We start from the raw sequence: 27,214 nt of genomic DNA, 5'->3' as shown, positions 1-27,214 counted from the left end.
GAACAGCAGGTTAGCGAATTTACATACCTGGGATCCCTTCAGACAGAGGACTGCAGTTCTGTGAGAGAGATAAAGGTCAGGATAGCCAAGGCAACCTCCGTACTGTCGAGACTTAAGCACATCTGGAATAGTCACAACATCTCCCCGCCAACAAAAATCCAACTTCTACGTTCCCTTGTGTTATCAATCTTCCTGTATGGCGCTGAGTCTTGGACTCTAAATGCAGAGATTGTGAAACGGATAAATGCATTTGAGATGAACTGCTACCGAAGACTACTTCGTGTCCACTGGTCAACTCACACTTCTAACAGAGAAGTCATGCAGCGTGTTAAGTCCCTAGTAGGCCCGCGTCCAAGTTTCCTGTCACTAGTGAAAAAGAAGAAACTACAGTGGTTTGGCCATGCTACAAGAGCAAAGGGTACTTTGACCCACACCATACTCCAAGGAAGGGCGGAGGGTGCAAGACCTAGGGGTCGTCCACGACGGACTTGGACTAGTGATTTAAAAGACTGGTCAGGACAAACAGTCAACCATCTTGCAACCTTGGCTGAGGACAGAAAAGGGTGGAAAACTTATGTTGATGGATGTGCTGCCCCTACGGCCGGTGAGGCTATGGGACCGGTGAGTGGTGGTGAGTGATATAAACGATGTTTACCGCTATCTCGAGCTCCTTGCATAACTATTTCCACCACCCAGCAACGTCGCTGCCTTGAGTTGTACCCTCCAAGCAGAGAATTGGCTCCGGCTTTTTTGACGTGTTTTTATTGGGCTTTCTACTTTGTCTTTATATCTCTTTATATTCCCGATAGAAACGCATAAGACACGTCAAAAACAGCCGGAGCCGAACCTCTACTCGTAGAATACTTTAAGTGATTAAATGGCTTTGCTTTGAACAAATCCACTAGAAAAAGCCTTGGCATATCAGGCATATTCGGTCTTGTTGCATGTATTTCGATTGTTGTGTACCGTGTTGCATGATGTGTTTATTGCTTATCTTCAAATGCCATACACTGCCATGGTATATATGAGGACAATGTTTCTGTCTATAAGATTTGTGACATATATAACACCTGGATTTTATAAGACAATGTAGTGATGGTGTGCGGGGTAAATTAGGTACAATAGATTTTAAGAGACTCGATGCTACAAACAGATTTGTATATATCTTTTGATATCACAACTTTCGATAATACAAAAATAGGCAAATACATAAGGGACTGTTTTGTTGATGAAATTAATGATTTGCCTACTCCGATGGAACACTATATCAAATAATTATGTTAGCCCTTATTTCGTGTTAACTATGATGTTAAGCTTTATTTTATACCTCTATTTTGTACTTTGTGTTACAGTAAGAGTCAAGACGGAAACAAGTATAATGTAGAATAAACTTGATATAGATTTCCTTATCATTCGATCAATATTGTATTGATAAACACTAAAGACAAAAAGGTTCATATCTAGGCAGAAAAACGAACAGTGTCAAATATGACAGTGACCAATACGATTCTTTCAACAACAAAAAAACACGTCATTTTTGTGCTGCGGTGTTTTGTTGAAAAGGGTGACAGAAATTATGTACTATATTATGTTCTTGAAGATACTGTTTTTAAGTCTTTATATCGACATCTTGAAATAATAAAATGTAACATGGCTCACTTATATCAATAGTGTGTACGGTATTGTTTTATGAATTGTCAATAATACACTGTATAATGAAGAACGACCGCAAACAACAATCAGCGTATGAAAAGTGCCTATATTCCAATGACAATATTTAGTGACAAATCGGATAATTATCAATGAAGCGTTTTGATTTTGATTTTGGATACCAATCATTTAATGTGATCATTATCATATATTGCTTAACTTATTCCTTCTAATAGCATGAATTTTATTATTACCTTTGCCAGAATGGCTAAGGTTATGTTTTAGGCTTGTGAGTCTGTGTGTCTGTCTGTCTGTCTGTGTGTTAACAGTATAACTCAAGAAGCCTTTGATGGATCCTAATAATATTTGGTAGGTGGGTAGGGGTCGGGAAAACGAAGGTCAAGTTCGATAATGGGCCCCCTAGCGGCTTGCTAAGGTACTGCAGCAAAACCTCAATTTTTTTATCTCGTGTCCTGGACCTGCTGTGGTTATGATTTTTGAGTGGTAGATAGCCCTTGGTGCAGAGAGTAAGTGCTTTAAGTTTGGACCCCCTAGCGGCTTGTTTGGAACTGCAGTCGCCGATTTCCTTTCAAACTTTGGACGAGAATAACTCGAGAACGTGTTGATGGATCGTCATGGTTTTTGGTATGTAGATAGCCCAAGTAGCCCCTGTACACAATGGAATACCAATTATGCAAATCAGCAATTAATTTGCATAATTAATGAGGAAAGTTTATAAATCCACTGCATTTCATGATAGGACTTTCAAACTTGTCACATATATAGATGAGGAAGAGAGAAATATCAATGCATATTAATTATGCAAATGACGGCCTCATTTGCATAATTAATGAGAAAATATAAACGTGTTGACGGATCGTCATGGTTTTTGGTATGTAGATAGCCAAAGGGAAGACCTACATGATGGGAATCATAATTATGCAAATCGACTGCTAATTTGCATAATTAATGAGAAAAGTTTGTAAATCCACTGCATTCCTTATAGGACTTTCAAACTTGTCACATTTTTAGCTAAGAAAGAAGGAAATATCAATACACATTTATGCAAATGATGCTTGATACAATTTAATATTATTATGTAAATCTAATCTGCATAGGGATCTAATTTGCATAAGCAATGGCGAAATGTTATGAAACAACTCCAGGCATATAAAATAAAATGTAATGAGTAACACATTTATGTCTACAGACATCATTCTACATATCAAACCTGGTTTATTTGGCAAAGATATGTGTTCGTTGAACTCTAGTATTAATAATACTCTAGGCTCAATACTCAGACGCCATTTTGAACCCCGGCTAGAACTTCCGCCGCCTGTTCTCTGATGACGTTCCACGCGTGCACAATATCTGATGACTCAGTTGTCGCTGCACAGATCGCAAATCTGATGACGTAGGTGTCACGGAGCTTGGCAGGAACCATGAAGATCTTTCTAGTCTCGTTGATTTTCTGAAGCAGCCTTTCACTCAGGGTGTTTGGACCCTAAAACACACAATATACAGATCACCATGTTAATGAGTCATTACTTTATTAATATAATAGGTAAGATAATATCACATGTCATATGCATAATTTCTTACATTAATAATGAAATGAATTGTTTTGGAGTAGGCAATTGCAGAGTCCTTTTAAAAATTGCATTATCGTCTGCTACCTTTGGCTTTTATGGACAAAGAATCTTTTCTTCCAATTTCATCACATTTCTACATTTTCTTCTTCGATGTATGCTACTTTTACGTGTTACCTTTCTTTCAATACGAGCCTGTTCAGTGCAATTCTACGTGGACCACTGTGGGCACTGAACAGACGTTCACTGTCATCTCTTCTCCTAAGCTAGAAACATCAATCTTGGGCAAGCTACACTGACTCAAAATATGCTTAAGAAATCGAATGTTGGAAGATTTTCCCAATACATCGAAGTACGGAATATGTCCGGTACTACCTTCAGTCGGAAGCACACCAGCCCCATCACAACCTTGGCGCTGACCTCAAACCGGTCATCACTCAGAACAAGCGATTCAAATTCCTTCGCGAGACTCACGTGCTGCAGGAGGATAGATCGTAATATGACATGTTGACATGTGTAAAACAAACATTCGCAAGTCATCCGATAGATGATAACATCAACTCTCATGATTCCACTGGATGACAAAATACCACACATGAGAAAAATACATGAATTCAATAATATTTAAAGAGATTTGCAAATGTAGCATAGGTAATCATGAGGTATATAAACTTCAGACATTTAGGTGTTCAATACAATCTTGAGAAGGCCTCTATAACACTTTTTTTATGTGACGGTATTATAGTACCCGGTGGCAAATATAAGAGTTGATGTCATATCACCTATGTATATAACTTTCAGGAACATGGACAAAAACATTATGTGATGAATTTGAAATGCAATTTGTCCTTGCGATAAAGATCATTAGAGTCACGAAACAACCTACTACAAGAAATAATTGGTTACAACAGCCTTAATTGCATAATAACAATGTTTTTATTAGGACACCCTCAACAATCAATTGTAGGCATTCATTATTCTAGAGGTAACAACGTTTGCAATAGTCACACATTTGTTTATACACATATAACTGTGAAAGAAGAAATACATGTACCTTTCTGATATACTGTTGTAGACCCTTGACTCCGAACATTCGCAGAACGAACCACAACTTCAGAGAACGAAAGCGCCGTCCGAGAGGTATCTGCCAGTGCTGATCAAGAAGGTCAAAAAGAACACAGTTTCCTTCAACATACTTAGCTAGCAGCTATAATGTCAGCTTTGAGAACTTGTAGTTTCTTAACACTACTTGCGCCGAGCCATGTAATGACTTAGTGTTACAAAAGAATAGTGAAAAAAAAGAATACTTTTTCATAACTTTTCCTATAGTACTGTCCTACCATAAGAACCTAAAACATGATTTACATATGAGTGACATTTGTTGAATGTACTTGTATTGAATTGTTTCTAAATTGTTAATTCTAGCCGAGGAAGAGTGGCGTATGTCACTCGAAACGTCCGGAAGTAAATTTCTACGTTTTATCTAGTTGTAGAGTTTGAATTATATCTTAATATTGTTAACCTTGATGTCTAATCTTCATAAATGTTTTTTATTTATAAATTATAAATTATTTATCATAAGACGTTCTTTTTTGTACACATGGGTGAGAATCAAACTATGAATACTGTATGGTTGTGCTATTTAGTCCATGCATTACGTATACTTACCCTGTAATCGGTCACTAGACCTGGAAGAAGAAAAAATAGCAGCTTATAACTTATTTGCAAGAGGAATAGAAGACGCAATCTACATAAGGGCGGCGTTACAACCATCCCTTAACAGAAACGGAGGGCGCCATAGACTTTCTGAAACTTATGTGTTCTACCTGCATTAAGTTAGGTCACAGAAGCAGTCGATTGCTCATTCCTTGACAAGGAGAGGAGTTTGACAGTTGAAAAATTGGGTAAGCCCAATTTCTGAGTTGGAAATTAGTTCCACTTTGATCTAGAATGACTTCTACCATAACAAATTAACTTCCAAGTTGAGCGATGTGTAACATTGTAGTTGAAAGGGGAACTAAAAGAAAGCATTTAATAAGGTGTACAATTAAAATTCAAGTCATTGCTAAAAAAAAGAATTCATCATTACCGAAGGGGCAAGACTGATGTTCAGAAAATTCAGAAGGAAACTGCGTCATAAAGAAATGGACCATGTTCCAACTGAAATACTTTCAGTACCTTGGTTATCATGCCGGAGGTATAGCGGGTCAACGTCGAAAGCGTCCACAACATCCGCCCGGTTTTTCACCCTAAAGGTATAATGGGTTCAGGACATTATACATCAATAAAGTAGTAATGTGCCATACAATAGCTATAGGTTTACGAAGTATCTCCACTGTTCCTCCTCAGCGATGATGTATCTAAATGCAACTTCCTGTACGTTTATAAACCTTAGAACTACGCGCGCCAGTCTGGTAGATTTAAGTGACTTACCACATAGTAGAACAGTCGAAGTTGACTCTCAGCCACTTGTGCGGGTTTAGGTTGAAGGAGTCTGCAAACTGATCAGAGAGAAACCCACATTACAAATTCGGTTTTACAAGACACGGTTATCATTATAAACTGTATTCTTTAATACTTTATTAAAATAAACAACGAAACCGAACAGATACAATGCAGCTTAAATTTGGCGAAATTTTCTTTTACTGGCCATGGTGGCTCTGAAGTGATAAGCTGTAACAGAGAGTCTTCAACTCAAATCGTGTTTTATACTTCGAAGCTGTTGTGTATTTTCTGTTACGTGTGATTGTTTTATCTGTTTTGATGTTGTTATAATGTGACGTTTTTGTTACTGTTAAATGTTATGTCACTGTTAATTGTTTTCAAGGCTTAAGTGGAAAAAAATACAGGTCAATGACCTGAGCTGTAATGTTCTGTTGAAAAACAATAAAGTAAAACGTAAAGTCTCCACATAAAAGTTCATCATTAACTGACACATACAAGGTCCCCCGTTAGGCCTAGGTCCCATTTCCAAACCTGGCCACGTCTGGGATGTTTGCGGAAACGAAAAATAAAATTGTCTATCAAGGAATATATACAAATTATGCTCAAGACTATCTCTTTTATGTTCTGTGTCTTTTGTTGCAATTTGTATCATATTTTTCGTTTCCGAAAGCTTCCGGTCGAGCCTCTGGTTGAGAATTGGGAAATAAGCCTTTAGTGTACCACATCCCCATACCTCCACTCCATCTAACAGCGGTCTGTACTCCGGACAGATGAAGGCACTGCCTGCGTATGCCGCGTCTATATGCAGCCACATGTTCTCTTCACAACCTGGGGATTAGAACAGCAAAGATTAGAGCATTAGGGAGGGAAATGGAATTTTGTCAAAATAGGCGTGCCTTTTTTTTTTATTCCGGCATTTTGACGCCATAACATTTTGTATGAATTATCGTCTTGAAATTGAGAAGATGTATACGTGGAGGAAGAAATCAAGAGCCACTTACAGACAGGTCCAATCTCCAACAACTTGTCGAAAGCACACGATGGCGTAGTTCCAAGAGTTGCACAACACTGGGGAAATAAAGAATGAAGTACTTTGTTTACAAACACATACGGTGAACACATCAAAGAACAGGAAAGAAACTTGAGATGACGAAGAATTGTAGTGACTTTCAATAAACTACACATTATCATTCTATCTGTTTTTGAAACGAATGTAGAGGCATGTGGTTGGAAAATTGATATCATCAAATGCAGGACAAATTACCAATCATGACAATCGTTACATGATGGCCATATGTAAGGAAACACTTTCAAGCAGTTTAATGTCACTTACAAAGAACGGTATGAGTCCGTTAGCCCTGTCTTCTTCCATAGCGGCAGACAGAGTTGTCCCTCTGAGGGAGAAGTCCGAGTCTGTCGGCAGTTTCCTCAGTTTGATTGCAGCGATCATGGCGGCCTTATCAACACACGAGTGGGCCTGTGGAGGGCGGTACAATTACGCTAGGGGGCGTTTTAGACTGGTGAACTTATACAGTACCAGTACATTCACTTGGACATTTTGTTGGTTGAAATATATTGAACCCAGGAAACCATCTGAACACATACTTACCCTCACCAAGAAGGTTATGTTTTGACGGCCTTTGCGTATTTGTCCGTACGCATCTGTCAAAATGCCTTGATGGATTGATTTCATGTTTGGTACGTGAGTAGGTCTTGATGAAATATCGAGATGTTTAGATATATGGCCCCCAACCATTTTTTTATGGTATTGGAACTTCCAGTTTGGGGTCAATCGATCTGAACAAAGTATCATGGTAACGATTTTGGATTTTAGGCTGGTATATAGCTCTTGCAGTCAGGAAGGCCTGACCTATTAAAGTTTGAGCCCTCTAGTCTTTGATTGTCGATCAAATAAATTTGGTTTCGTTGAACTTTCAATTTCACGTGTGTATAAAAATCGCTACCTCATATCTATTCATGATCAAGACAGAAGAACTATGAAGAACTTTATTGAACGACAATTGAAAATGATACAATGTATGGTAACAACTGGTAAGGCGGTGTTTATCAAGCGCTGTAAGTAGTATTCATATCTCACAATATGAATATGACGACGTTATCACACAGTACAAAAGGTACCGACGAATAGAAATAACTTTTATATCGGCCTCTACCTGATCAGAGCTGTAGGCCACCAACTTCTTCATGACGTCATGATCAGACGACTCCGGGTCGGCCTCTTTTTCCCGCCGGATGACTTTGGTTCGGGCTGATAGCAGCGCTACAAGGATGGCTTCACTTGCTGTGCCCTGGAAAGGAAACAAGGTATGACATCTAAACTTCAACATGGTATGAAATCTAACTTCTAAGAAAAGGAAAGAGAGAGATAGAGAGAAGGGTAGAGAAGGGGCTGGGAATGAGTGGAGGGAGGGAAATAGGGAGGGGGAAGGGAGAGGAAGAGAGGGTAAGAAAAAGAATAGAGGGGGAAGGAGAGCTAGAGGGGAGAGAAGGACATAGGTGGATAAAGTGAAGGAAAAGGCAAGAGTTTGGGAGTGAGAGAGAAGAGAGGGAGAGAGATGGAGGAAGAGACAATAGATAGGGAGGGAGGGACAAGAGGGGGAGAGAGGGAAGGGAAGAGGGAGGTGCCTAGAGAGGGTGACAGGCAGGGAGAGATAGGAGAGAGAGACAATACATAGGGAGGTAGAAAGAGGGAAAGGAGAAACGAGATATATATAGACGGACAGAGAGAGGGAGGGAGAAAGGGGGAAGAGAAGACATTGGGAGGGAGTATAGAGGAGGGAGAAGAAAAGAGAGATATAGAAGGAGGAGAGAAAAAGAAGAGACAAGATGAATGTAATTTAGACTTACGATATTTAATACACTTGAATCACGATACGATATTGCTTTATTCGTCCCCTCACCTGTATGACTCCTCCACCTGCCCCAGCGGTCCCGGCCAGCAGGTGCTCCGGCAGGTGCAGCATCTTCCCCAGCCAGTCCAGAACGACCGTCTCCAGCTCGGTACATGCCGGACTGGCGGCCTATGGAACATGTTGGTCGCCATTACTTATATCAATGAGTTTCTGTAATTGTAACATGTGGTGCTATTTAGGATTACACTAACACGTGACATAAACTAATTCTAACACATGGGTAAGAAAGCTAAGAAGAGAAGAACTAAAATCATACGGAGAGACATCTGCTGATAGACAAAGCAGAATAAAGCATCCTCCTAGTGTTAGGAACAGTGTCGCCAACTCTTAGTTTTTGGTTAAATATCTTGGTTGCACAGACTCCTACAAATCCTCCAGTCACTGACAAAAAATAGCGAATGCTACCTAAACATCTGACTGTTTCAAAGTTCATATCCAGTTGCTTGAGTAATTGTTATTTTGCGTGGCATCGTATTTCCTGGATGTCTAATATAACGGTAGTTCACCTTTATCCACATGGTGACCTACATCCGTTGTTTTCTAAAACGAGGTATCAAAGGATATCTAGTCGACGGACGTTGGATTCAAATTGCAATATTTTCAACTAGCATTCCAGTCTGATGCAGCCGTCTGTCAACTTGATATACCTAAATTTTCCGATGGTATATACAACGGATAAAGGTTACTTCACGGATAAAGGTGAACTAGCGTTACTAATGGCTGGTGTATTCCAGAGTTTGCGAGACTGAATGTTATTCCTGACAAAGTTACAACGAACACGCCTTACCCTAATCTCCAAGCAGATCCTACGGTAGCATGAGGCAGTATCAAAAGCTGGCAGAGGAGTGAAGCCGGCTTAGGAGTGTGTTTCGTTACCGGGCAAGGCAAATGGACCCTTTTGGCTGACTATACTCCTTGGCCAGTTTGGTACTACCTTATGCCATTGAAGGGTCTGCTTGGAGATTAGCCTTACCCAAGAGAAGCCCACACAGCCCAGTGCGTTAGACAGCATGTCTCCCAGCTGGGACGGGTAGGAGTTTCCTGGTGCGAAGTACGCGTGGAAGTCTGGACTGTGCCAATGGGTCACCTGTAAAGTAGAGGGGGAGCAAAAAAAATATCGTTTAGTGGTGAGAGATCATTAAGAAATCGCATAGAACAAAGGACGAAATACTAGTACCATACATATCTGTACAAGTGGAATAAAGTATAGTAGCTCAAAGTGTGTGATCGCCAAAGCGGTCCTAACTTATGCCTAACATAAGGTCTTTAAATGTGCTAATAAAGTTAAGGCTTAAGTGTAAGCTTTCAAGTTCGTAACACGGCTTGTGGCTTGAAACAGCTGGAGTGGTTTAGAGAAATTCTGCATCCTCATACTGAGGTCAACGTCCGGTCAAATCCTAGGACGCTGACCTCGAAACATCAGGTATTCGAAAGCCCTTTACTATTAGTCATATAGGGCTAAGGAAAAGAAACACAAAGGACCATACACTAGAACTATATTTGTACAAGTGGAACAAACAGCACAATAAGTCAATGTGTATGGTATGATTGTCTAAGAAGTCCCTAACTTAAGCCATCTTACTTTAGGCCGTTAGATATTCGATGGTTAGGGCTTACGGGTTAGCCTGTACGTAACACGGCTTGTGGCTCAATACAGCTGGAAAGCTTTAAAGAAATTCTGGCAAACTCATTCTGTAATGTTAGCAGTTGGCGTTGTTGTTCTCACTGGGACCTTCCCGAAACTGGCTGCAACAAACTCCCGGTCAAGTTTCCTTTTTTAGCACCTTGTTTGGAGGACAGCGTCCTTGGCAATGACCGCCATTAACATTGACCGGACGTACGTTGACCTCAGCATGAGGATGCAAACTTTCTCTAAACCTTCCCAGCTGTTTCGTACAAGCTAACACGTAGGCATCACCTATAAAATATTTAAAGACCTCATAGTGAATGACCTAAGACAGAGAAATTTTTGGCGATCATACAGAATTATATAACCTATTGTGCCGTTTATTCCCCCTGTATGCAATTGCAACATGATATTTAATACGTATATCTTTCGTGCTTTTAAAAGAGAATTGCTCGCAATTTTGCGGAAGTTTGTGCTTGTTGGTATTGACGTTATCTAAATCATTTTTGGACCATAAATACATTTCTGATACTTCATTTTAGCATAATGGATTGGTACTATCAATAAAAAAAACTTACGGGATAGACTTTGTTTTAAAATCTTCTTTTGAGATATAGACAATTTGGTAATCTAAAGTGAATAAATTATTTCAAATGTCAAATACAAAGAACAATTAACTTGGCAATAAAAATGCATGCAGCTATTTCACCGTAAACAAGATGTCTTTGGTGAGACTATTCCGAACCAAAACATGCAGCGTGTCTTCGTATATCTTGATTCGCCGCCAACATAAGACTTGGATCAATGTCTTAGGTCAACATTGTATCACGTCTTGTGGAAAAGCGAACTGGTCATGATCCGATCGGTCACTGACATCCTCTGTATGATATATGTAGGGAAGGAAGAAGTGGGGACTCGTCATGAGCATTGTGAGTGAGTGAGTGAGTGAGTGAGTGAGTGAGTGAGTGAGTTGGTGGGCAGGCGAGTGAGTGAGTGAGTGAGTGAGTGAGTGAGTGAGTGAGTGAGTGAGTGAGTGGGCAGGTGGTGGGTGGTTGGTTGGGTGGGTAGGCGGGTGAGTGAGTGAGTGAGTGAGTGAGTGAGTGAGTGAGTGAGTGAGTGAGTGAGTGAGTAGTGGCTGAGATTTTTACCGGCTCGCTCCCCTCACTTTTGCCTCAAAACGCGCCAGGGCAGGGCTTTCCTTCAAAACATGGTTTTAGTACCCCGCAACTAAACCTCTGCTTGGGGAATACTAGTATCACTTGCCAAGTTGGCAACTACACTCAAGATATTACCACACTGGTGTCGCTACTACCAAACTAGTTAAATAACTTCCGTACACTGGAACCCTCACAAAAGACGATACGTGGTGAGCGTTGGCATTATAAAACATGTCTTAGATCGATCCCACATGTGTTTTAAATCAACAGTGGGTCTCTTTCATCACGAGATGTTTTCTCAAACGCCAGTTAGTCATCACATATCATCTTGTTTCAAAGCGCACATGTACAGGGCAATGACCGGAAACTGCATACTTCAGCACGATGAGACTGCAAAAACCTACAAACTTGTAATGAGCCTGATTACTTCCGAAATTCGACTATAAAGTCTGTCCGTATGAAACGATTTTTCTTAGAACGGACGGCGACTGTACAGAAAGAGTGAACGACGTCTATTCATCAGTTCCGGACATATTTTGAGCGGAAAGAGGTAGGAACGTATTAGAATTTCCTTGGCGATCGATGTCATTGTGAAAATACATTTGGATATAAAACTGATTGATGTAATAGCTTTATAATGATCATCTGGTGTATTTTGCCAGCCAGTAGGTATCCAAATGAGTAATGAGGCTGTTTAACTTTATCATCGTATATTATCTTTGAACATTTCAATTTGAATGTTTTTTGGTATTTTACTTTAGGGAAATTATTTTTTGTTGAGCGTTGATAAAAGTTATGACTTTTATTAGTTGGTGTTTTTTTTTAATCTTCAAGCTAATATTAGAAGTTTAAACTGGGCTAAACCCTTTGATCTCGTAATAGACTTCTTATTTTAAATATTGCAAGGTAGCAGAATACACGGGAAACAACAAAAAAGGCGTGATAATCTGCTAACAGCTTGCTATGAAGTATGTCACAAAAACGGGACCAAAATGCTATGCATTCCCTCTACATAAAGATTGTCTTGACTTAAAAATAACGTTACCCCAATTGGGTAAGACCCTAGGCCTGTGAGAATTTGGTCACACGCCACCGACTGTGCTCCGCTGTCAACGGACAGGAACGCACTAGCATGTCCGCACTCTCAGACTTGCCTCGGCTTCTTTATAGATGGCAAGCTCGTGCGGTTTTCACCAGTATCTTTATGAGAAATTTACCAACACTTTGACATCAATCATCACTTCTTACCATTTTGAGAACTTTATCTATGCTGGCGTAAATTGCACAAGAGCAAATTCTCACAGGAGTCTGCCCGTGCCCAAAAAGCAAAATGCATCTACTAGCTACTGTATCAGAACCGCATGAAAAATATTGGCCATTCCTCTAGAATCTACATAATGCCCTATATCTGTACTTACTCCGGGCATGATAACCCTATCCACGTCCGCGAACACCTCTTCCCAATCCTCGGGGTCCTGCGGCGCCTCTGCCGGGATGAGCTGGCGGAGGTAGCCGGGCTGAACCCCCGGGTACACCGCCCGACTCTGCACGGTCTCCAGGTAGTCTGCGATGTAGTCTACCGTCTCTTTCCCGATTCTACGGAACTCGTCGTGGTCCATAGGCGAACGGGGAGGCTTCTTCTCTGACATCTTTGAGAGTTTTCAGTCGTAAGACAGCGAACTGTACATGTGGGGAGAAACCAAGTTGTTTTGAAGAGGGTCTGTATGGGGGATCCTGACAACGATTTACGCTAAATTCAGGATGGCTGATTACGCTTTACATTTCTAAAAGCTCCTTGGAAACACTGAAACAGGAATTCGAATGCTGTCCCCAAGCAGATGTTAGGTTGAGAGATTTTAAGGTTTTTTTTTAGTGACAGTCAAGCTTCAAACCTGTCGGAACAGCCACAGGTGTAACTTCAATGTCTATTGAATAAAAACATTGTAGACATGCACTAAATGTTAAGAACTCCATCCTGAGATTTATAAGATAAAGCTATGTTCTTCAAGCAGATTTTTAATGGTCCGAGGCCGCACTAATTATAGGGCAAGGTCGGGATAATTACATGTAGAAGCCACTTCTTTTGCCCCTTGTATGGGGTAGCTTTCTTGGAAGGGGTGCCTACTGTGATGTCCTCCTTAACAGGACATAGGAGCGGGGACTAAGGCTACTTTTGTGGTTGGACGAGTTGTGGTACATATTGTTCTATGATCCACCCTGAGGCTCGAGTGTATATGTACTTCATTTCAATCCAGACATTCTATCGCTTGGGTGGTTTGATTCTTTTTCTTTAACAAGTCCACACAAAAGGGTATGTACATTTTCTTTATACAGCCGTATGTAAAACACACAAGAATTCAGAAGTATTGCGTGGATCTGCGATTGTTTTTTGTAAGTAACATATTCATATAACAAATATCATTCCGCATTTTTGCCTTCGCCAAGAAGCGTATATTTTCGGTTATTGCCTTCGCTAAGAAGGCTATGGAAACGGTTGAGCTAGGACTTTTTTGGTCTTTATCTTGTTCTCAGTGTAGCGTATTCAGACAGAGAATACAATAACCTCATGTGTCAAGGTGATCTACATATCGGAGGGGTAAGACGTCGTAGTCCAACTATGCCGCAGTGTGGCTGAAAATACGTAGTTCGGATTACTGTAAATGCTTGAGTTTTGTCCGGGATAGAAAACCACATACGGCGTACTTCAGTCAGGCCGTATACTGCCGGCAACTACGGCGTACTTCTGGAAGTTAAGTCGTATCGGACCCACTTCTGTGAGCTACGTTGTAGTAAGCGTAAGTACGGCGTAGTTGGCTGAAGTACGCCGTAGTTGAATTTTGACCGCAATAGAAAACCATAGGCGTCACTCCACCGTCATGGGGGCAGGTGCATGGCGAGTATCGAACTCAGGACCTACTGATTCTGATTTCAACGCTCTAGCCGTTGCGCCAAACAGACACCCCTTTTTCTAAGATAGTTGTAGGATACCACCTTCTACGTAATAATAAGCTTACGAAACATAATATTTTCTTCTACAGTGAAAGACCTACAATGTTCAAGAAGATCAGATGCGTTATTATATCAAAGCCTATCCAATACGGTATACCATAAAGAGGTTAATTTTATTTAAAAAAAAAATCTTATATTTTCTAAAGAACATAGGTAAAATGAAAAAAAATATCGACTTTTGCAAGATTGACAAGTTTGATAATGAAAAAACAACAACAACAACATCGACGCAGATTCCCCGGACTTGTAAAAACAAGAACAACAAGCGAGATCTATTTGCATGTATGAGTGTGTGCACTGTTTTAGCATATGCTTATGTTTTAGCATATGCACATGTGCCTAGTTTGTATTAGCATATATTAGCAAGTACGTAATTAGCATGCAAAGACCGTCATAGCAGACGCCGAAATTACCTGAGTTTTTAACCTGGCGTAGGACGGCAGACCACATCACGGTAACACAGGTGCGAACTTACTTCATAGCATATGTGTGTTATCTCGAAAAGGTAAGGCAAGTTCACCTTTATTCGAAGGGTAACTTATTTCCGTTGTATCTAGAAACCGACCGGCTAAGGGACATTAACGGTCGACGAATAGTGGTTTCAAACTAGACACTGTTTGAAAAATTACAATTTGAAACCGCCCGTCGACGTGATAAATACACTGTTTAAAAAAAAAACGGATATAAGTTACCAAACGGATAAAGGTGAACTAGGATTAGGTAGATTTAGTCCCAAAAAAATCAGATTTTAGTCCTTTATAGGGACAGTGGGTTGTTATCCACTGTGTTTAGCTCTCCAGATGATTTTAGGTCAAAAATAGGTGACATAAGGATTTCATTTTCTACAAAGTAACCAATTCAATAGAACGTTTTGATATGACTTCATGTAAACACTAGATTTCTTTTTTAAAAATCTGACTAGTTCGAGGGAATCGAATTTAGAAAAGGGCCGGTTGAGACCGGTTTTGACCGGGTTTTGCTCCAGTTCCCTCGCCTAGCAGGTGTTCAAAATGACACCTGGTTTCCAGATAAATATAGGTCTACAGGTCGTTGACCTTTCCATTAGTATAGACTTCTGAATCTTTCCATGCAAAATGAGAGGCTACTTTTACAGCTGTTACAAGTTTAGAACCGGATACGAGAGAGATTTTTACAAATCTGCTAGCCTTTAAGATAATCTTACCTGGTAACCGTGAGCTCGCTGCTATCTCTGCGGCGCTTGGAGTGTTGCCCGCCCGCCAAGTTTACCAGCGCCCGCCGTTGAATTTTTACGGGGTTGGTTTCGCTCAACTCGAAAGGTCGGCTACATAAAGAACTGACATAAACAAATCATAGCAGACTTGGCTCAGCTTAACCTCATAGAAGGCGACCAGTGAAGGATTGTGACTAATAGACCATTCGTGGTCAAACTGTAACGCACGTGCATGTGAACGTTGCCTCATTCCAAGAAACCAACCATTTGACATTTCTTCAGATGATGTCACCGGAAGGCACCCAATGGAAAACAGACGACTACAAAACCTACGACCATATATGGAAGTATGCAAACGATTTACGTAACTCAGTTTTTACGCAATCGTTGTTCCACGTCTTATCTAATAAGAGATGTCTTATCTAACTTTCTTCTGAATCTCATTATGTACAGTAGCCAACTTTGCGTAACACCGCTCCTTAAAGTCTCACGGCGTGTCTTCTGGAGCTACTTGGTCTGCGAAGCTGGCAACGTCTTGACCGACTTGTCATCTAAAGAAATTTCGGGTAAGTGTTGAAGATCCTTGAGGTTCTTATTTAGAAAGTCACTTTTTATATTCTATAGAGAAAATGAAACTTTTGTTATGTTTTGTTTGTAATTACATTATGGTTTGGCCGACACGATGATTTTGCGACTGATTCAAAGTAGTCCCCTTCGCCGCGACCTTCTAGGGTCTTCTAGGTGAAGCATACTTTTCAAGTGGAGCGCTGATTTGTAATTTCTAACGCAACATACACGAGCTAGCAGGGTCTCTAATGCAGGCGGAGATAGTTTTCCGCGTGCCTAAAATAACTTTATCCCCAATCCGTATTTAGTACAACCTACCTTGGTTATACTGGGTCCTAGTATATACCACTCCGGCAGTAGGGTTCGAATTCCTCGGCGCTACAAGACAGTATCATATGCCCGCCGATCTGAATTTGGCCATCCGGAGAGTTGAGACCGACGGAGATTTGGCCGGCCCCTGTGCACGTGGCAAATCAGACTACCCTTCCAAACAAATAAACGCTGACCTAAATGTTCTGCGAAGTAGGGCAGGCCTAGGGTGACCAGATATCACGAGGCAAACCACATGTACTGTAGGAACGCTACCCTTCCAAACAAATAAACGCTGACTTAAATGTTCTGCGAAGTAGGGCAGGCCTAGGGTGACCAGATATCACGAGGCAAACCACATGTACTGTAGGAACGCTACCCTTCCAAACAAATAAACGCTGACTTAAATGTTCTGCGAAGTAGGGCAGGCCTAGGGTGACCAGATATCACGGGGCAAAACACATGTATCGTAGGAACCACTTGTGTAACTAGAGTTCCACAAACACATACCTTCGCATAAACAAAGGTTTTTATGTGAAAAGTGATCATTTTTTTGGTGACCTTATAAATCGTTGGTACTATGATGGTCCTGTCATGTAAGTAAAGCCTTAATTAGTAGGTAGCAAGTTCAAAACACGAGATATCAAAGCTGAAGTTAAGATGACATGAGCATAGTTCAGTTGGTAGACATAAATGTGTTGAACATTTAGTCTTACATTGTATATCAATTTGCATGTACCTTTATTAGTAGTGAAGGGGCAGCGAAGTTTCAGAACAAATCGCATAATCAAAGTAATTTCACAATATTTTGGCAATATATCTGTTAATCTCCTTTTTAAAATATTACGTTTTAGGCTTAAGTGTTAATTCAGTTTCGACTAAACACCTAGAAAAACCTACAGAACTCCTATACCAAACATGCCGGGCGACCATCTGTGTGTGTAAAACTTCTTTCACGTCTCTGCTTAGCAAACCAAAGAAACATCAAGGCTAAATCAATGAGGTTAGAATAGATCCATTTTTCACCCTCCTTGGCTAAATGAACTGTTGTGTGATACATGTATGACATATATGCATTGGCCGTTACAAATGGCAACAGCAGTTGGCGAGACTTATATCACCGACGCCTCTGCGTGTACGTAGTTCTCCAGATCAATCTGTGTATAGCTGCCTCCAAGTCTCAGGTACTGTAGTAGAACCGACTTGTTTCAACTTTTTCAGGCTTAGATCGATCCCACTAAAGTTTCCGAAACGGGGCCCCTACGGGATGTTTGCGAAAACGAAAATAAAACTGGTTATCAAGGAATGTAATACTATACAAATTATTCTCCGGACTATTCTTTTAAAGTTCTGTGCGTTTTGTTTCCTTTCTTATCACATTTTTCGTTTCCAAAAGATGGGTCTAGGTCTAAACGAGACCTGGTTATTGTGGCGGTACGTTTGATATAAAAATTGGAAAATCTACATGGGTCATCAAGTCTAGTATGGTCCATGTGGCCAGAACTCATTTGCATCGACTTAACTTGTCTTATCCAAAATATTTGTCTTCCGCCTTTTGCATGTTAATTCATAGTGAAAACAAACCTTTTCTCCAACTAGATCTCTTTTGCATATCAATTCACAGCTAGGATATAAAAACTCTTTTCAACAAGAATTTCTCCAATACACCTTTCTCACGCGGCGGCCATGATAGATCTAAAACGAGTTCAATGTGGCAAACAAAAGGCTGTCCATCATAATTAGCAGTTCGATCAATGGTAGCCTGCCAATTAGGAAATCGACCAATAAGTGAATGGCTGCAAATTCGTTAAAAATTTGCATTATTATGTTTTTATTTTGCATCTCTTAAGGGACTATGGGGTCAGTCTACACTACTCTAAATTGCTATATCTTTCGGTGCATAACACTTCTTGTAATATTTATTATTCTATCTTATATCATGAAAATTTGTGTGGTTTGGGGGAAAACTAAATGGGACCTGATTTTAGAAATAAGTTTTGTCTGTTTGCCTCATTGACCTCTGCTTCGATCTATCATGGCCGCCGCGTGAGAAAGGTGGATGCCACTGACGACGACAACGGATGGTTGTCTGAAACGTTTGACCGATTCCAAAATCACTATTAGTTGCTTGAGTAACTGCTTTTGGCGATACTATTTATTTGGGTCATTTCAACTCGAGAAGGATCAAAGGACTGATCAAAAGCTTGTTGGTAAGCGCTTTATTTTGTGCACGGATATATGGTCTTAATATTATAACATGCTATTCATGTCACAGATAATAATAAAATGTCGTATTTTGGCGTTAGGGTTAACGTCTACAAAACTAATACGCACTCTTCTTTCTAGTCTACAGTGGAACTTCCAAGATCTACTCTTCGCCATGTACCTTCTTCACGGCCTTCTCCAGTCCCCATGGGACCTGTACGGCTGCTTGAAACTGGCAATGATCGTCTTCTGTCTGTGGTGGCTGCGGAAACGCCGGAACCTACCACCTGGCCCCTTCAACTGGCCAATCCTGGGCAACTTCCTTAGTCTTACTCAGGTAAGTAGGTTTATATGACGAAACATTTATATACTTTTACCTCCGTAAAAATGGAGGTATAGCTTTGTGCTCCTGCATGCAACAATGACTAGAGAAACCTCTGGATAAATTATGATAAAATTTGGTATGTAGGTAGAGACGTTGTAAAAACAAATTCGATGGTCAATGTCAGATTTGGACCACCTGGCGGATTTCATCGATACTGTTGTATCTTTTGTAAGAGAAAAGCTATGGTTTTGATTTTTATGCGATTATGCAAGTAAAGGCAAAATTGATCCTGATGAATGAATAATTAGAAAGTGTTGTAATTTGTTTTAGTGGTAAATGATAAGGATTTCATACGTGCGACATGTCTAGGTTATTGACGGTGTACATAACCATGCATAGATTATGCAAATGTTTGTTGGAAGTATAAGGTCTACGAAGTCAACTCTTTTTGAACTTTGGTTTTGTCAGAATTGCTAGCTCATTTTCCGTTGACAACATGTACTTAAAACAACTTGAAACAACGTCTGTTATAAAGATAGAAGATGATTATGCACAGATGTTACACGGACACATTCACTCATTCGCCCAACCATCTAGTCATTAATTTATTCATGCATGCATCCTTCCATCCATTTATTAATTCACTCTTTTAAACAGTAATCAGGTTTGCCCTGGGCAAAGGGCTAAGTAAGAAACTTGTGCTGGTTATTGTGGTCTCAGTCCTCACTGATTTGAACTCTACCACAGTCAACAGAAGACTGGGCTCTGGTAGTTTACGTTAGCCGAATTTATTGGGTGGTTTATTGCACAGTGATTGCGTTGTGTGGCCCAGGGCTACTGAAACGGAGATGGGCGCCACCCTATGCGCCATCAGGCGCGGAAAGGAACTTTGACTTTGACTTTAAAGCACAGGCTTCCTCTTTATTGACGGTTATCATTCTGATCGCCCCCCTCCCACCCCAGGATGAGCCGATGTTGCTGATGACGTGGGCCCGACAGTACGGGGATGTGTTCATGTATCACGTGGGCAGCCGTGCCGTGGTGGTGCTGAACGGCTACAGGACCATCCACCAGGCGCTGGTCAAACAGGCTGACGACTTCTCCAGCCGGCCCTACATGCCCATCACTGCTGAAAACTCACAGAAGAAAGGTAATTACAAACTTTATACTTCAAAGGTAGTTATAGCCTACTTCGCTCACTCGGTGGTTTTATAAGCTGGTGTGTTACGCCGAATGGCGGTTATACCGGCTATATAGATACAGATACAGATATTCGGTGGTTATAGCAAAGGACCAGGCGTTATGACACCATATACACCAAGGAACAGGTGGTCATTGACTTACTTGACTTATGTCGGGTGTCGCTCCTCCTCCCCTGCCACCAGAACCACTATAGCAACCCAGACGACCCTGGTCATCAACGTTATCATATAGGCTACCCAAACTTGTAAACTCCTGTATGAGATCCCTTGGTACTATACCTGTGAATTCTTTTGATCACTCCTTCTGATTGGTCAGGTGCTAAACAGTATCATTGCCGGTGTTGATTGTGTTTAACACCGGGCTGGCCGAAATTCTATGTGTTACGGAATCATAACCAACATGAAATGGGGCATTCTGATTGGTCCACGTCACCTGGCTATATGCTAACATGTTTCAATATTGCTTTTTTGTTTGTAGTACATTCACCTGTTTCTGTTGTTATATTCATATATTTCCAGCTATAAGTATATTCATATGCTGTATACTGCTGTTATATTTACATGTAGCAGTTATGAAAGATGACAACGCGTAAGCCCTGTAATCTTTTGGCATTTGTTGAGTGTTGGATTTTCTTAAAAGTTTGTTGTATCCTTTTTTCTCACTCAGGTGTAATCCACGTACCGTACGGTCCGTTCTGGAAGCAACACAGAAAGCTCACTCTTCTGAAGATGCGAGAAATCGGAGTGGACAAGCCGATCTTAGACCAGAAGATAGCTGAAGAAGGCAAGTCCCTGATCCAAGAGATCTTGAAGAAAGAAGGACAACCATTTGACATGACCAAGCTGATACAAACGGCTGTTTCCAATATCATCTCCACCATGTTATGCGGTAGAAGATACGCATACGACCATCCGGGCTTTCAACGGTTTATCTCTAACGTCGCCTTGAATTTCAAATTTTCCCGCCTTTCCATGCTGCCCAATCACTACCCGTGGACCAAGTGGGTACCAGGTCTCAACACGACGTTTAACCGGACTCTCGAATGTAATCAAGAGATTCGGGAACACATACGCGAGACCCTCGTAGATCACGAGAAGTTGTTCGACCCCGACAACATCCGGGATTTTATGGACGCCTTTCTCAATGAGATACGACATCAAGACGACGAGGACACGACCGCCAGCAAAGAACAGCTCGTACAGGTAAGAAAAAGCATTATGTGACTTCAGTACTCTTCGTCTAGTCTTGTGCTTTTGTAAATTTATATGAATTGTAACCCCTTGTAATGTGTTGTGTTGTTCAGTTATACCCCCATTCCACTGGGACGGCGCTCTCACCGCGCCCTCACGGCGATGGCAAATTTGACCATCGCGGTGAGAGCGCGGTGAAATCGCCAGGGTCGCCGTGGGAGCGCCATGAGAGCGCGGTGATAGCGCGGTGATAGCGCCGTCAAGTGGAATGGGGGCCTTACTTGAGCTAGCTCTTTGTAAAAGCATTAGGCTACGTGGATTTGCTGGGTTGTATGATTTTATCAAGCCCGACCAAAAAAGTAAAATGTAAAAAGTGTTATGGTCATTTTCTATGCATTATTTACAAATACTCCAAGTATTCGTGATGTTTAGACCTTGGTCCGAAAGATTTATTTCCTGAGACGCGTATGATTTTGTACATTAAAAACTACTTTTCTAGAGGGGAAAGACCAACGATCCTTAGAACATGTGACTCTATCATTACATTCCTTTCCTTAGCTGACGCTGTCCAGAAATGTCTATCAGCATCAGCTTTCGGCACCCGGACTTACAGTTCTATCCCTAGCCGATCAGGAAAATTCGGCACTAGGCCGACTCAAGTTATGGTTATGGCTATGATTAGAATTAGGGTTCAGTTAAGATTAGGATTAGAGTTGGGTGAAACGGAAAATAGCCCTAGGCATTGTGCCGAATCATCCTGATCCGCTAGGGGGCGAACTGCCCAGATGCCGTAATTTCCCACAGCAGGAACATTTTCAGAAATGTCTCATTACGTTTGAAACACTATTTTAAAACACTATAATAACCTTTGAAACCACTATTTCAGGTGATCAGAGACATGTTTGTGGCTGGTATAGAGAACATCGCCACGGCGCTGCGGTGGGCCCTGCTGTACAGCGCCCTGTATCCGGACATACAGGAGAAAGTTCAGGAGGAGATCGACCAAGTACTGGGAAGAGACGGTACTCCAACCATGGCCGAACGGAAAAGGGTTGGTAAACAATATCAATCATCGGATATTGGAGTTTTCTTTCTCACAACCAGTAAAGTTTCACTTTACGTTTCGATGCAGACATCTTCCCCATGGCTTCGGAGTGCTGCCTCTTGCCGCTACATGTAGGTGGCGCTTTTGCGGTGAAAACACAATCCCTAACGTTACTAAGTTTGTATCCCCCTCGTCTCGATTCATCGAAACAAAAGCGCCACCTACATATAGCGGCCGGCGAGAAGTAACACTCCTATCAGAAGCTCTAAAGGATGATGTCTGATAGACATAGGCAAAAGGTAATCAGTCGAGACTTAGATATGGTTTAAACCAAATGTGGCGTCGTGTGTGGCGTAACTGGTAGAGCGTTCGGGTCGGAATCTAGAGGTCCTGAGTTCGATACCTGCCGTGCCCCGACGTTGTGGCCCAAGGAAAGACACTTTACACGACCTTCCTCACTACACCCAGGTGTAAAAATGGGTACCTGACTTCGGTCGGGGAGGTAAAAGACTACCTTTACCTTCTGTCTCTACCGTGTATGTGGTACTGTTAATATAAGTTACTAACTTTAGTGCAGTACAACACTGTCCTCGTCTGTCCAAAAGCAAATAGAAAATGTGTGTGATCTAAGAAAAGTAGAAGATTACTGTTGAATCTGTCCCCAAAAGCTGTAGCTCATGAAACATTTGGCCTTTTCTAGATGCCGTACACCGAGGCTACTATAGAAGAAGTTCTCCGGTACGCTACAGTCGCCCCGCTGACCGTGGACCACGCCACCAGTAGGGACACTTCACTCAACGGGTACTTTATTCCAAAGGTGAGCAGATACGTCAGCCTCTACTCTTTGATTAACATGGTATATGTAAATTATGCATCAATACTATTCACAATTATGCATGAATAACCCACTGTAACCTTCGCCAAGAATGTTATGTTTTAGGTGCAGTCTGTGTGTCTGTTTGTACTTGTGGACAGCATAACTTTAGATAAATTTTTGGTGATATTTAGGTAGAAGTCGAAAACGAAGCCCAGGTTTGATAATCGACCTCCTAGCAGCTTTCTACTGTACGACAGCTGAACGTCCGGTTTTATAAACGTATCCTTGTTGTAGACATGTTGTGACTTTCGATTGGTAGATACTTATTGCTCTTGTTAATCATATTATATGTGTCTAGCATTGAACAATTGATGTAAGAATGTGTAATAAACATTACACTTCTTACATAACTCTATAATTACATTGCTACGTTTTTTATTCTGTTTTTGTTTGAACTCTGGATGAAAACCCTTAAACAAAAGTCCGTACCTACCGATCCTAATGTTTTGAGGACCGTCACTGGAGACACAATACGTTTTTCTAGGGCTAAGTAACCCTAGAACTAATACATAGTTGGTGGCAAAGGGCTTCTTTGTCAGGAAAAAGGTTAACTTGAGCACACGTTTCTTTCCACAGGACACCCTGGTACAGGTGAACCTGTGGTCAGTCCACCACGATCCGGAAACCTGGCCGGACCCGGAGATGTTTGACCCCACACGCTTCCTCAACGACCAGGGACAGTTCCAGAAGAAGGCCGAAAACATCCCCTTCTCACTAGGTAAATGTGATTTTGTTACTTCGTCTTTGCTGATCTTGAAAATGTATCTGAAACTAGGTGGGGTAAATTAGTAATATGTATTTGCTAGCAAAAACATGTACATGTATGGACAAGTTAGCGTTTTTATTTTTGACGTCGGGAGAAAATATTATTAGCTTCGCCAAGAAGATTATGTTTTTGCCGACTTGGGTCTGTATGTAGGTCAACAGGATATAACTCGAGAAATTGTGGATGGAACTTTTTTATTTTTTGCAGGTGTGTAGCGGTTGTTGAAAGGCATGCCTAGTTCGAAAATGGGTTACCTGGCGTTTTCCTACGGTACATTAGCGAGCTTGGTATTTTTTTTGGTGTTTTTTCGGGAAGCATAAGTCAAAATGTAGCTGGGCGATTTCCACGATATTTGGCAGGTGTTTAGCGGTTGTGGAAAGGATTGTCAAGTGCAAGAATGGTTTAGCTACCTTTTACCTATGGTGCTGTAGCTGGCTTTGTATGTAAGTGCGTTTGTCTGTATGCAAGATAACTCGAGATGTTCTTGATGGATGCTAATGATATTTGGTTGATAGGTAGGGGACACAGAAAGGAAGGTCAAGTTCGATAATGGGCCTCCTGGCGACTTGTTTTGGTACTGCAAGTGAGCGTCAAAGTTTGCGCCTAAATTTTTCCAGAAGTGCCAGGTTCATGATTTTTTAATGGTGGATAGCTGTTGGTACTAGGAGTCAATGGTCTAATTTTGGGCCCCCTAGCAGCTTGTTTGGAACTGCAGTGGGTCTTATAGTTTGTAGCTTTTAAGAAGGATAACTGCAGAGGAGATTGATGGATATTTTTTGTTTTTGGTAGCTAGGTACTTTGGTTGATTATCAACATCTATTTGATATAATTACTTAGGGAAAGGTATGCAATTAACAGAAATAAACAGTGTTTTCTATATACAGATGCATCTCATTTTGACCTATATTTAAGGACACAGCTGTTTGCCAGATGTTTTGCCTGAGAAGCCTTGTGACCTGGACGCCCTAACACTTTGAAAATCCTCTTGACAAGCATGAAATTCTGATTGACCGGGGATGCTACCACTGAGGTCATCTTTGGTCACAGTCCAATGCCCCCTATCATCAATACTATTCGGCCAGGCTGGAGTCTGGTAGAGACTACATGATTTTAATAAAGCACTATGATTATGAAAGTTGCGCTAGAAAGTATCACAACAGTGTACATAATTCCATTGTCACCAGTTGGCCAAGAAAGTTATCTTTGGTAGCATTCGTGGGTTTGTAAGGAACACAAGTTCATGCAGTCATTTGCTATTGGGGTAGGTACTATTTAGTAATACATGAAAAAGACCTTAAAGTATTAGTAAAGGCATGATTATTTGGCGAAGGGATGTGTTCGATGAACTCTAGTTATTAGTTGACATCATTTGTAGGAGTGCATACATCCATTTCATTGTTGTCACTGAGAACTACTTGTGTCAGGAACTTCATACGGTATGTCCGTACAGAAGGGCCGACTAGTGATTCATAATGATACTGCAGCCTGGAATGAATGGCAAATTTACCGACGGAAAAATTGTGGGCGGCTGGAAGATTGAAAGGTGTTAGAATCCCCCAATAGCGTATTGGGAAAATGTAAATAGAACGTTTGCTACAGCTAGTATGTAGAAAGTTTGTTACAGCCAGTATGTAACAAAATATCTTATTCTTTCTTTTTAGGTCGGCGCATTTGTCTTGGAGAACGCCTGGCTCGTGCGGAGCTGCTATTGTTCTTCATGTTGCTGCTGCAGCACTTCCACTTCAAACTGCCAGAGGGCGTTGCAAGACCGTCAGAAAAGGGCATATTCGGAATCACGTACAATCCAGTAGACTTTGACATTGTGGCCGTGCCACGGTTCAGCGATATGTAAACCTATTAAGGAAAAGTATTTTAAATTTTATAAAATGTACAGAGTCTGACAGGGATCATGTTTACGAACTTTCAACGCAAAGTGTTGAATGTCGAGTGTTTGTTGATATTATACAAGCGTTGAAACAGATGCTTTCAATTTCATTTTCATGAAGACTCCTCTCTAGGTTTCTCGTACATTGTTGATGGTTCTATTTTTTATCTTAAGTTAAGTGTTGTTTTTTGGCGACGCCTCAGGGGCGGAGCCGTTCTTATAGTACTGCGATTAAGTTGCCAGGAATTCTAAATATTCCACGCACGCATTCCCAGGGGAATTCGTTTTTGACAAGAACTTGCGGGACGGGCGTTTGCATGTAACATTGAGGAACTGTAAGTTGCTTCTTTGGGCAGTTTTTATACACCATTGCAGCTTTTAAAAGATATTTCAAATGAGCTTTCTGGAGACTAAAGAAAAACGTGTCACATGTTTCTTGATGTATTTGGTAACTTATAACTTCTTACAGTGAAGAATGATAAGTTTGGACATGTAGCTGATACAGTTTGTTTAGATGTCACTTTATAGACTATGACTGACGCATCGATGATAAAGAAAGTACGCGAAGATAAAACTCACCGTACATTGGACTTTTTAAGACAGGCAGACTTCTTTGACTACATGATGCTGTCCTTTATTTTGCGTATTCTTACTGTGTGATAGAAGTGTTGTTTTGTTGGAGGGTTTTATGTTTTATTTGTGTGTTTTGTATCATGTGTTTTCGGGTGACCTTTGCCACTTTTTACTCTATTGGTTTCTTTTCCTTTCTTGCTTTTTTGTTTGTTTTCCTGGGTGATATCGCCACACGCCCAAGCGTTTCCGTGACCGGGGTCCAGTGAATTCTGTTTGCGGCCAGAGTCATGGAGAAGTTGACCTGCGGGTACAAAGAGACAAAATGACATAAATATAACAATGCCTTGAACGGATTCTCTGTTACAAAATGTACTGTGTAGGTATACCCTTCCTCTGTATAAACAGAGTCTTATTTTAGAGTACGTTTACAAAATGCAAAGGACCGCAATGTAAAATGAAAAGCTGATAGAATGCTCCGTAAATAGTTTCATCAGGTTGGTAGATCAATCGAACAAAGTCTTCTTCGTTTCACAACCTTCTTTTAATTCCCCTGTAGACGTTTCGGTGACTGTCACCTTCATCAGTACAAAATGAACCATTATCGGTGCGATATGAGCTATATAGTAATTACCGATAACGTTAGTATGGTTCATTTTGTACTGATGAA

General features: G+C 41.0%; 2 protein-coding genes across 3 annotated transcripts; one reads left to right on the top strand and one right to left on the bottom strand.

Annotated features, from left to right (window-relative positions):
* Positions 1 to 1,374: 1,374 nt before the first annotated feature.
* Positions 1,375 to 16,017, bottom strand: LOC118408309 (aromatic-L-amino-acid decarboxylase-like). The gene is made up of 15 exons (XM_035809002.1): positions 15,594 to 16,017; positions 12,820 to 13,081; positions 9,591 to 9,704; positions 8,606 to 8,725; positions 7,859 to 7,993; positions 7,018 to 7,161; positions 6,686 to 6,752; positions 6,418 to 6,512; positions 5,673 to 5,740; positions 5,418 to 5,488; positions 4,908 to 4,927; positions 4,294 to 4,392; positions 3,615 to 3,716; positions 2,922 to 3,154; positions 1,375 to 1,897 (listed from the first exon to the last, which is right to left on the bottom strand). The coding sequence occupies exons 2-14, from the start codon at positions 13,048 to 13,050 to the stop codon at positions 2,948 to 2,950; spliced, it is 1,473 nt and encodes a 490-aa protein (XP_035664895.1). The 5' UTR covers positions 13,051 to 13,081; positions 15,594 to 16,017; the 3' UTR covers positions 1,375 to 1,897; positions 2,922 to 2,947.
* A 35-nt stretch (positions 16,018 to 16,052) lies between these two features.
* LOC118408308 (cytochrome P450 2U1-like) lies at positions 16,053 to 26,898 on the top strand. Of its 2 annotated transcripts, none has more exons than XM_035809000.1 (8): positions 16,053 to 16,168; positions 18,825 to 19,020; positions 19,972 to 20,158; positions 20,878 to 21,413; positions 22,288 to 22,452; positions 23,147 to 23,263; positions 23,900 to 24,041; positions 25,751 to 26,898. In XM_035809000.1, exons 2-8 carry the CDS (start codon positions 18,859 to 18,861, stop codon positions 25,939 to 25,941), a joined length of 1,500 nt encoding a protein of 499 aa, XP_035664893.1. In that variant the 5' UTR covers positions 16,053 to 16,168; positions 18,825 to 18,858; the 3' UTR covers positions 25,942 to 26,898. The 2 variants fall into 2 exon arrangements, with proteins under 2 accessions (XP_035664893.1, XP_035664894.1); XM_035809001.1 differs by lacking the exon at positions 16,053 to 16,168 and adding an exon at positions 18,537 to 18,688.
* Positions 26,899 to 27,214: the final 316 nt, after the last annotated feature.

The sequence above is a fragment of the Branchiostoma floridae genome, unplaced genomic scaffold (assembly GCF_000003815.2).
Source record: "Branchiostoma floridae strain S238N-H82 unplaced genomic scaffold, Bfl_VNyyK Sc7u5tJ_1567, whole genome shotgun sequence".
Classification (NCBI taxonomy): domain Eukaryota; kingdom Metazoa; phylum Chordata; class Leptocardii; order Amphioxiformes; family Branchiostomatidae; genus Branchiostoma; species Branchiostoma floridae.
Note: the sequence above shows the minus strand (reverse complement) of the source record. Positions and strands in the feature narration are given on the sequence as shown.

Excerpts from the sequence above, each read along its gene's own strand:
- LOC118408308 (XM_035809000.1), top strand. The coding sequence starts at position 18,859 with ATGTACCTTCTTCACGGCCTTCTCCAGTCCCCATGGGACCTGTACGGC. Across the intron at positions 20,159-20,877 it reads TGAAAACTCACAGAAGAAAG|GTGTAATCCACGTACCGTAC; the intron begins GTAATTACAAAC and ends TTTCTCACTCAG. Across the intron at positions 22,453-23,146 it reads CCATGGCCGAACGGAAAAGG|ATGCCGTACACCGAGGCTAC; the intron begins GTTGGTAAACAA and ends GGCCTTTTCTAG.
- LOC118408309 (XM_035809002.1), bottom strand. The coding sequence starts at position 13,050 with ATGTCAGAGAAGAAGCCTCCCCGTTCGCCTATGGACCACGACGAGTTC. Across the intron at positions 8,726-9,590 it reads GCTGTGTGGGCTTCTCTTGG|GCCGCCAGTCCGGCATGTAC; the intron begins GTAAGGCTAATC and ends CATGTTCCATAG. Across the intron at positions 7,994-8,605 it reads CAGGTGGAGGAGTCATACAG|GGCACAGCAAGTGAAGCCAT; the intron begins GTGAGGGGACGA and ends TTTCCTTTCCAG.